General features: G+C 32.4%; 1 protein-coding gene across 1 annotated transcript; it reads right to left on the bottom strand.

Moving 5' to 3' along the window:
* Window positions 1-891: 891 nt before the first annotated feature.
* On the bottom strand, window positions 892-10,871 carry LOC145328278 (ER membrane protein complex subunit 8/9 homolog). The gene is made up of 8 exons (XM_080171904.1): window positions 10,737-10,871; window positions 5,631-5,721; window positions 4,386-4,454; window positions 3,255-3,311; window positions 2,482-2,568; window positions 1,707-1,794; window positions 1,340-1,392; window positions 892-1,002 (listed from the first exon to the last, which is right to left on the bottom strand). The coding sequence occupies exons 1-8, from the start codon at window positions 10,847-10,849 to the stop codon at window positions 955-957; spliced, it is 606 nt and encodes a 201-aa protein (XP_080028030.1). The 5' UTR covers window positions 10,850-10,871; the 3' UTR covers window positions 892-954.
* Window positions 10,872-11,183: the final 312 nt, after the last annotated feature.

The raw sequence follows: 11,183 nt of genomic DNA, 5'->3' as shown, positions 1-11,183 counted from the left end.
AAGTTTGAAAATTGGACCAAAAACACCAAATATATGGGGAAATATTTAAAACATATAAAAATAGCCAAAAACCTGATAAAAGGCAGTCTGACCGCCATGGTTGTTTTCTTTAAACGACGGGAAATTTAATTTTGATATCTATAACTGAAAAAATTTTGAAAATCGGACCATAAACACTGAAGATAAGGAGAATAATGTGATAAATACAAAAATAGCCTAAAACCTGCAAAAAGGCAGTCTGGCCGTCATGGATGTTTTCTTTAAACGACGGGAAATTTAATTCTCATATCTATAACTGAAAAAATTTTGAAAATAGGACCATAAACACTGAAGATAAGGAGAATAATGTGATAAATACAAAAATAGCCTAAAACCTGCAAAAAGGCAGTCTGGCCGTCATGGATGTTTTCTTTAAACGACGGGAAATTTAATTCTCATATCTATAACTGAAAAAATTTTGAAAATTGGACCATATACACTGAAGATATGGTGGAAATGTGAAAAATACAAAAATAGCCTAAAACCTGCAAAAAGGCAGTCTGGCCGTCATGGATGTTTTCTTTAAACGACAAGAAATTTAATTCTCATATCTATAACTGAAAAAATTTTGAAAATCGGACCATAAACACTGAAGATATGGAGAAAAATGTGAAACATACAAAAATAGCCTAAAACCTGCTAAAAAGGGGTCCGACCGCCCTTGCTGTGTTATAGTTAATTGTGCTCCTTAATAATGGGAATATTGTCAAACAATTTCAGCTGTCTATCTTTAATAGGAGCCAAGAAAATCACGTTTCCCCTATTCTGTCTTACACGGACGGACAGACGGACAGACGGACGGACGGACGGACGGACATTTCGAATTATAGAGTAGCTTCGCTACTAAAAAGGAAACAATAAGAATTTAATCTCGAATAAGAAATATAAATAAAATGAGTAGGAACAAATAACAAATTACAAGCAAGAATCAATCTTCATGTTCAGCTCAACGTTGATGTAATCCTAAAAACATAAAATTCATTAAGTAAAAAATTAAATACTTCCTAGTCATATATCAAAAGTTTTTTTCCCCATTTTTTAGAGGTTTTAAATGTGTCTTTTTTCAACAACTGTGAGCTTTCAATGATTTACACATCTCACCAAGTAGCAATAAAAAATCCCATTGATTGCACGGAACTTGCCTCAAAGTTTTCATCGTTTTTGACAATGAGTTGCACCTGTTATCATGTCTATGTGCCCCATCCCTCCATCTTCATTTTTTGTCACGTGTATGTAAATGCAGCAACAGCATGTAAAAATTTTTAACGTCTTTACTATGACAGCAGGAAGAAATCCTTACCTGTGTAATATCGTCGAGATGATTATCAAAATCAACCAATTCACGAAAGATACCTGAATTGAAGAGAAAATGTTAAAACAGTTTCAATAAGTGTGAAAAAAAGAAAAATATTTTGTAAAAACTTTATATTTAGGTTTTTTGATACCATAAAAGTTTTATTAGTAAAAATAATTTTTAGTAGGAAATTTTCAATAAAAAATATGACATCTTTGATCTTAACAATTCATTTCTTAAAAGTCTTAAAATATGATGATAGCAAAATATTTCATGTTTTTTTAGTTTTGGTAATGTTCTGCGAGAGCCGGACGGACGGACGTACGGCCACACTCTAGCTAGGTGTAGAGTAGCTGCGCCATTACAAACTGACCTTCTCTAACAAGAGCCGAAGCACAGGCCAGTGTTATTGATTCATGCTCCAATTTCAACTTCTTTTCGTTTATTTTCCAGTTTCCCTCCTAAAAAAAAATAATGAATCAAAATGGACTAATCATATCGAGAGGCAGTGTTGGTGGTGGGGGGGGGGGGGGGGTGGAATGTCTAAAAATCTCATTCTTGTTAACACCAGAAAGTGATTTATTCCTAGTATTCCTATTTTGATAAACTGACTAATAATACATGCAAGGGGCGTCGTAGCTTTGTGGTAACGCACTGAGTTACGGTGATGAGAGTTCTAATTCTAGTCCCCATGTGGCAACTCGAATTTCTCAGTTGAATACATTCACGCAACTTCCCCTGGTTGTGTAAGAAGGAGATTATTGAGTAAGTTTGGATACTTAATAGTCACGTACATAATATCAGTACTACCCTTATCCCAAGCTCCTCTGCGGAGAGCGTCATTCATTACGGTGACTTAATTTGGGACACCTGCCATACTCGGCGAGGTTGAGGTAATAGTGAGTAGCTCTCATGAGACAGCGGGTCAAGTCATAATGTGCTTGAGCGTGGATCTTGATAGCCCTAGTAGCTATACAAAAGTGTCTCAGCCTACTCCATGACTACTTAGGTCCAAACCCTGAGAAGCTTGGCTAATCAATCAATCAAGTTAAAAATGCTCCATAATGTTGGAAATATTACATAAAAAGGTTCAGCCATCAACAATTTCAAATTAAAGAGTAGCTTCGCTACTAAAACATATATTTTACCGTATTTCTATGTCTGACAATAAGACCATCATTCTGAATCTTTAGAGCGAGTCTCTTGCTATCCACAGTTAACAGCAGAGCTCCATCCTATAAACATTAATATTATGTAATATTTGGATATTGGCATTGCAAAGTGCCTAGGGGCTTAGGACAAAATCTTAGTACCTACTTAATATCATTTGTTGTATCTTATTTGTTTTAAAAAGTGCCCATTCAGCCCTCTCTCTTATATAACATTTAGAAAAATGAAAAAGGGGAGTGGGGTGTATATTCTGCTAAAGGGGGGGGGGGGGGAGGGGTAAAAAATATAAATTAAATATGTTTTTGGTGAAAAAAATGAAAAAATTAAGAGAAATGTAAACATTTTTTTCCATTTTTCTCCCCTCCTTGGTGAAAAATTAAAATAATGCATGTAAGGGGGGATAATATAAATAAAATAAAGATTTCTGATTTTTTTTTCAAGTTTTTGCCCCTCACTTGCTTGAAAAAGACCAGAAGGAGAAAAAAAAAAAATTGCAGCAGGGGAAAAAATGAATCTTGTGCAGAATATAAACGTATAAACCAAAAATAAAAGTTGCGGCACTGAAATTTGTCACAGCCATTGCTTTCATATAATATAATATTGAACCGTGAATTTTAAATTTGAGACAAGTTTCTTTATTCAACAACCTTAATTTTCACTTAACACTTGTAATTTTTTGTTACGTATTTAAAAAAAAATATATTAAAAATTTTTACCTAGTTTATTGTAAAATAAAATGCTGAAATAGTACCTGATTATCAGCAACTTTATCGGCAATCTTTTGTGAGAAAACATCTACATGGTTATCCTGGATAAGATAAGATTTTAACTTTTGTAAAATAATAAGTATTCTAGTCTAGTTTATTAACTTAGGTACCTAGACAATTAAAAACAAAGATCGATAAAAAGAAAGTATCTGCGTTCCTTTAACACAAATATCAGTCATGGTAAAAAATATAATGATTATTTTGCCTAGGTATACCTACGTGGGTGGGTAACTTAAAAATTTTTTTTTTGAAGATTTTTATTGTTTGAATTGTCACATATGAAATTTTTTTTTTTATACATGTTTACATTGACTGGAAAATTGGTAAAAATGTATTAAGGCAAATAAATCAATATTCAATATACACCCCCCCACCATGATGATATACAAAACTATCCCCCCGGCAGATGTGTCACTTTTTGAAACCAAAAGTAAAACGCCCATGTTCTCAGCCCATAAAAGAGTTACAGCTCTAAAAATCAGCACAGCAGTTGCTTTTGTGGAGAACAATAAAAAACAACTGTGAAGAAACGGCGGCGGAACCGCCGCTCCCGCCTATAACCGCCGAATTTATTGCCTTTCCTCGCCATAATTGACAATTTTCAATCATCTGAGATAAACTTTTTTTCATAAAAACTCCCCCTATATTTTCACTTTTAATATTGACATGTTTGAAATATTACGTGAAAATATAGAGGAAATTTCTATGAGAAAAAAAGGTTATCTCAGTGTAATTTGGCAAAAAAAAGCAAAAAAAAAATTCGGCGGGAAACGGCGGTTTCGGCGTGAGCCGCGGTTCCGCCGCCGTATCTTCACAGTTCCATGTTCTTCTTCACAAAAGCAACTACTATGTCGAAATTTAGAGCTGTAACTCTTTTATGGGTTGAGATCATGCGTGTTTTACTTTTTGTTTCAAAAGTAACACATCCGCCCCTCCCCTTATTGTTTGGAAAGATTGGATACAACTAGTTTGGAACCAATCATTCTAAATTCAATAAAAGTACCCAAAGTTTCTTGAACCAACGATCAGATAACGTGGTTATATAACTTTGGGTACCAGTAAAATCTACCGTTCAATATCCTCTCCTTCCCTATGTAAAAAATATTTTTCTCTACCTTCAAATTATCATGAGCATGATAAACTCCAGATATTACAAGACCTGCCGATTCAACCATTCCAGAAATCTTAATATAAAAGATACTTGCTTTTCGGCCAATCAAATTGATCATAATTGAGACAAAGTGTACTGTTTGTATTAATCTCATTATGTCTAGTAGAAAATAAGGGGGGGGGGGGGGTTAAATGCAATTATCTCGTAATCAATGTGTAAATGGTACTTAGAATTCAAATTTCGATCTGAAATTTTGCTTGAGTAATCCTTCGTAGGTCTATTTTCCCTAAATCGAACAAAAAGTTGGAAAAGTAACGGCTACTGGCTGGAGGCTTAGCCGATTAGCCATTTTTTGGCTATTTTCAAAGCAAATCCATAACGAAACCTATCTCCACATAATACTCTTTGCCGATCCAAAACGTTTCCAAACGGTTTTAGCCGGTAGTTGCTAGTACTAGAAATATAAAAAAATGTTTTTTTTTTTGTATCATTTCACATGATTAAAAGCAAAAATATGTTGCAAAAAGTTAATTCCTACTTAACTTATGACAGATTTTCCCTAAAAATAGCCAAAAAAAAACGGCTAAACGGCTGAGCCGTTAGCCGTTACCTTTTCAACTTTTTGTTCGATTTAGGGAAAATAGACCTACCAAGGATTACTCATGCAAAATTTCAGATCGAAATTTGAATTCTAAGTGCTATTTTCACATTGATTACGAGATGGCATTAACCCCCCCTTATGTTTGTAAGAATCTCTAATTTGTTATTGGCGAAGGAAAGTTAAAAGTTCAATTCTCCTCAATCTACATTCTTTCGATTAAACCAAACTTTTGCAAGAAAGTTGTCGTTATTTTACGCAACGACAGTTGTCAGTAAGACAAACACTATTATAAAGAGTAGCTGCACTGCACTGTTTATATGAATAAAAACACAGAAATGAAATTTTAAGGGTTTAATAAAAAATTATCAGTAAGGCTTCGAATCCGATTGAAATCCGCTGGATTATAACTGGTTCTGAGCCCAACGAAAAAATCAGGTATTGTATTGTATTATAGACAATTTTCCACGAATAATAAAATAATTAATACGAGTTTTGCTTGCCGGGGCCTTCGGAATTAATCTTATAATTTTTCATTTTACTATCCACAAAAAGGGATCTATAATATGATGTAATAAATAAGTATATTTGAATTTGGCACGTTGTATATTAGTCGAGAGAGAGGAGGAAGATAAGATTCAAAATTGGTACCTGGGCTAAAGCAATCTCTGGAACCAAACTCAATCCAGTATTCAAATGACACATGGGCACTGCATCGCTAAACTTTGTCGGCTTACCATTCCTTAACAAACAAAGGTAGAATAAGTTTTAATATAAATTAGCGTCTACGCCCCTAGAGTTCTCTAGAGACGATCGACCCTGTAATTTCAGTTTTATAAAGAAAAATATTTGCTTTTAATTAGGTATGGGGACCGGGGGGCATTTATTCCTAGTGCAATTTCTCATGGGAGGGAGGTTGTAACCTATCCCAATCTGGACATATGAGAAGCTTTATTGTAAAGAAAAACAATAACAGTTCAGCGGTTTGCGACAAAAAAGTCTGAAAATCTATTATATTCACGGTTGGACCCTCAGATGTCAAAACTTTATTTTAGTGTTTGGCCAAAATGACTTTGCAATTGTATCTGTAAGTACGTCTAATAACACCCTTTGCTATTTTTAAAATCCTAGAAAATTTTTTTTGCAAGAAAATTGCATAAATTCGCAACCTTTTTTAGAACCACTTCATAACTCGAGTTTTAAAACTTTTTATATAAAATCCTTTTTACAAAAAATATCAATAATTACTTAAAATTAAACCTGAAAGAAAAAAAATCTCATTACACGTGTTAATTTGCATGTTTTAGGTCTTTTTTTGAGGAAAGTATAACTTCCACATTTTTGACAATAAGGGGGGGGGGAAGTTCTGCCACTTTCGCGTAAACAGTGTGCTGTGGACTAGGTATTGATTTTATATTATAGGTTATTTAGGATAAAAGTTTACTTTTGGGTATTAGTTCACGTATATTTAATCATTTTTTGAATTGGTCTCCAGGTTCAGGTGCTGCAGGCTGGAAGGTCGTTTCTGGACAGGTAAAAAAATTAAAAATTTTTTGTTTGAAGAGTTAGAGAGCAACTTATAAAAAAAAATATGCTTCTTTTTGAATGTTATTAACATATCTGCAGAAAAAATTAAATTCGGCCTCCAGGTTCAGGTGCTGCAGGCCTCCAGGTACACTCTGGACAGGTAAAAATTTAAAAAAATTATTTTAAGAGTTAGAGGTACACTTATTAAACCAAATATGCATCTTTTTGAATGTTATTACCATATTAGAAGAAAAAATGACAATCGGCCTCCAGGTTCAGGTGCTGCAGGCCTCCAGGTACACTCTGGACAGGTAAAAATTAAGTTTTCTTATTTGAAGAGTTAGAGGTACACTTATTTAACCAAATATGCATCTTTATGGATGTTATCATCATATTTGCAGAAAAATTTAAAATCGGCCTCCAGGTTCAGGTGCTGCAGGCCTCCAGGTACACTCTGGACAGGTAAAAATTTAAATTTCTTATTTGAAGAGTTTGATGTACACTTATTTACCCAAAGATGCATCTTTTTGGATGTTATTACCATATTTGAAGGAAAAATGACAATCGGCCTCCAGGTTCAGGTGCTGCAGGCCTCCAGGTACACTCTGGACAGGTAAAAATTAAAAACATTTATTTGAAGAGTTAGAGGTACACTTATTAAACCAAATATGCATCTTTTTGGATGTTATTACCATATTTGAAGGTAAATTGACAATTGGCCTCCAGGTTTAGGTGCTGCAGGCCTCCAGGTACACTCTGGACAGGTAAAAATTTAAATTTCTTATTTAAAGAGTTAGAGATACACTTATTAAACCAAATATGCAACTTATTGGATGTTATTACCATATTTGAAGGTAAATTGACAATCGGCCTCCAGGTTCAGGTGCTGCAGGCCTCCAGGTACACTCTGGACAGGCAGTTATAATATTTTTTGATACTTTTTGATTTGGACACCTTACCTGGATCCTGGTGACCACTGGTGACTGCTTGTGGCCGCTGGCAAGGTAAATTCCAATAAAGGTAATATTTGATATTAGAGGAAAGGTTTTTAAATAGAAAATTATTAAAATATAATAATATGACAAAATTTATTAAGTAAGTCTTCTATTTTTGTTCCAGGCAGGCTCTAGGTAGCCTCCAGGAGCCTGCTGGACAGGTTTAAAAAATCAATTTTATAATTTGTTTTATTTAGATGAAAGGTGGCCTCCAGGAGCCAGCTAGATAGATCTGTATTTATTACTTTTTGTTTATGTATGGTTTTCCACACATATGCAAAATATAATTCTGTCTAAGATATAATATTACAGATACTCAGAATGGGGAATGCAATTTCAATAGGATTCAGATTATAAAGTATAGATGCTAGTGAAATAATTTTAAAATTACTACTGAGAGAGGTTAATTTTATCCAGATGTCATTCAGAGCTACAGATTCTCCATCCAGGTTAGTAAAATATAAAGAAATTCTTAGATTGTATATTCAATCCACGTCTAAAGAAAAAGGCAGGAATTCCTGACACTTTTTGTACATATTTTAAAAAAGATAATTTGATCTGTAAAATATTTTTTTCAGAGTTCTAAAATGAAGAAAAATTTATTGTTCACTGGAAATAAGTAAATGACGAAAGTTATGTGAATATTATTTAGGATAACATTGCAAATTTTATGCTCTAATTTTTTATTTAAAGTTTCTTTTCTATTTCTACATAGTATACCTTTCTTTTAAATAAAAGATTACACATTTGATTTACCTGTCCAGCAGGCTCTTGGAGGCCGCCTACAGCCTGTCTGGAGCCTTAAATGCTATATTATACTAAATTATTATAATTTAGCCATTTTCTTTTTAGACACCATTCCTATAAATTCAAAAATAACCATTTAGGATTTTTTTAACTGGCTACCAACAACGAGCAGTCAACAGGATCCAGGTAAGGTTTCCAAATTAAAAAGTATTAAAAAATATTTTATCTGCCTGTCCAGAGTTGACCTGGAGGCCTCCAGTACCTGAACCTGGAGGCTGATTGTCAATTTATCTTCAAATATGATAATAACATCCAAAAACACGCATATTTGGATTAATAAGTGTACCTCTAACTCTTCAAATAAGAAATTTTAATTTTTACCTGTCCAGAGTGTACCTGGAGGCCTGAAGCACCTGAACCTGGAGGCCGATTGTCAATTTACCTTCAAATATGGTAATAACATCCAAAAAGATGCATATTTGGTTAAATAAGTTTACATCAAACTCTTCAAATAAGAAATTTTAATTTTTACCTGTCCAGAGTGTACCTGGAGGCCTGCAGCACCTGAACCTGGAGGCCGATTTTAAATTTTTCTGCAAATATGATGATAACATCCATAAAGATGCATATTTGGTTAAATAAGTGTACCTCTAACTCTTCAAATAAGAAAACTTAATTTTTACCTGTCCAGAGTGTACCTGGAGGCCTGCAGCACCTGAACCTGGAGGCCGATTGTCATTTTTTCTTCTAATATGGTAATAACATTCAAAAAGATGCATATTTGGTTTAATAAGTGTACCTCTAACTCTTCAAATAAGAAAACTTAATTTTTACCTGTCCAGAGTGTACCTGGAGGCCTGCAGCACCTGAACCTGGAGGCCGAATTTAATTTTTTCTGCAGATATGTTAATAACATTCAAAAAGAAGCATATTTTGTTTTATAAGTTGCTCTCTAACTCTTCAAACAAAAAATTTTTAATTTTTTTACCTGTCCAGAAACGACCTTCCAGCCTGCAGCACCTGAACCTGGAGACCTATTCAAAAAATGATTAAATATACGTGAACTAATACCCAAAAGTAAACTTTTATCCTAAATAACCTATAATCTAAAATCAATACCTAGTCCACTGCACACTGTTTACGCGAAAGTGGCAGAACTTCCCCCCCCCTTATATTTTTTTAACATTTCAAAGTAAAATATAATAAAACTTAAACGATTTTTCTTGAATTATCAGTTGAAAATTTCATCAAACATGCAATTTAAGTGATGAAAATTTAATAAAATCATTTTTTGAATGTTTAGAATTACCAATTTTCTACATTTAAAACAAAATGTTAACAAAATTTAAAAACATTTTAACATATAACTTCAAAAATCAATAACATTTTATAAAAAGATGTTTCAAAAAATAAATCATTAAAAGGTATTAAAATGCATTTGAAATTACTTAAAATTAAAACGAGAACATCTTTTTACACTGTATTCTGTGTGATAGAGTTTAAATGACATGATTATTGAATGAAATATTTCCTAAACTCATTAGGCCTTTTTGTGACTATATTAAAAATAATTTATTTTGTTTTGTATTGTTTTTTTATTCAAATATTTGCCAGATTTTCCCTACGTCAATAAAATAAAGTCAGTTTTTTACTGTTTCCAGGTTTTTCTTTATAATTATAACAATTAAATATAATATAAATCTTCATTATCTTTTATTTGAATTATCATACACATTAAAATGTAAAGTATAAGCTAGAATAGCACTTTTTTCAACGAATATTTTAATGACATTATATCAAAATAATTCCTCTTAAATATCACACAACATATGATTGGGAAGTATAGCCATTTCTTGGAGGTATAATATTTACAAAAATACCATTAATTCTGTTTTTATCAGAAGTTAAAAAAATTGAACAATTCTAAAACAATAGTTGGCTGTCTAGATATTGAGTACACTAAGACTACGGCTCTGTTCTATTGAAATAACGTTGCAAAAAGAGGGGTTCTGAAAGTAATCTACCTAATTATTTTTAAAGAACCAACAAGTACTGTCAGTATCTTTTTTCTTGTAATCTAGCAGACAATCAAATCATAACACAATTTTCATGATAAAATATTCAGGTTTCTACTTCACATTTTAAAAAATATACTAATCAATAAAATGTTCAAAATTTTACTTTGTACTAATTGAAAAAATATGTTGTAATTCTTATTTTAAAGTTACATTTTTATCCCTGACAAAATCATAGACGACTTTTAAAGGCATCTTATCTAAACTTTTTGAAGAAAAACTTAAAAACGTTAATTAAGTATTAAAACTATTTTCTTCGATTTTTCTGAAGTTATTATCGCATTCTATGGGTTTTTTATTATCATTTACTTAAATCGAAAGTGCCAAACATTGTACCCTAACTTATTCATTTAATAAAAAACCAAGCGTGTATTGTTAATCATTTAAACCCAATGTAATGAAATGAAACTTACTTTAAATCAGATTTATGGGTTAGCAGGACACCATTCAAGCTACAGCTGGGATACTTGGCACAGTGCATGATAATCTTACAGTAAGCACGGGTGCAAATCTCAGTCTCGTCCATTTTATAATTCTTCTATGTATCTGAAATAAATAAATAAACAAGATCAGTTCTCATGAAAACTTGCGCCTTTTTTAATTAAAAAATATACCGTCCTTTCATGCACTAACAAATCCTATAGAACGTTTAGAATGTGACATTATACTAATTTGTAATATACATACATTCAATTACTACATGAAATTAATAGGAACAAGTATAACTTTTACCTAGAAAGTCCGGTGTTAATCGGCTAAGAATTAAGATTTGCCAAATCAATGTACATTTTATATTTTATAAATAAGTTTCATAATGTAAAAAGACAAAATATTCTAAAAGGAATGATTAAATTAAAAAC

Source organism: Acartia tonsa, chromosome 9, assembly GCF_053477335.1.
Source record: "Acartia tonsa isolate MP-2025a chromosome 9, ASM5347733v1, whole genome shotgun sequence".
NCBI lineage: Eukaryota > Metazoa > Arthropoda > Copepoda > Calanoida > Acartiidae > Acartia > Acartia tonsa.
The sequence above is the reverse complement of the archived record's forward strand: the minus strand, read 5'-3'. Positions and strand labels throughout refer to the sequence as shown.

Coding starts and splice junctions, on each gene's coding strand:
- LOC145328278 (XM_080171904.1), bottom strand. CDS start 10,849: ATGGACGAGACTGAGATTTGCACCCGTGCTTACTGTAAGATTATCATG. Junction 5,722..10,736: donor ACCCATAAATCTGATTTAAA/GTAAGTTTCATT, acceptor TTGTTTGTTAAG/GAATGGTAAGCCGACAAAGT. Junction 2,569..3,254: donor ATAAAGTTGCTGATAATCAG/GTACTATTTCAG, acceptor TAATGTTTATAG/GATGGAGCTCTGCTGTTAAC.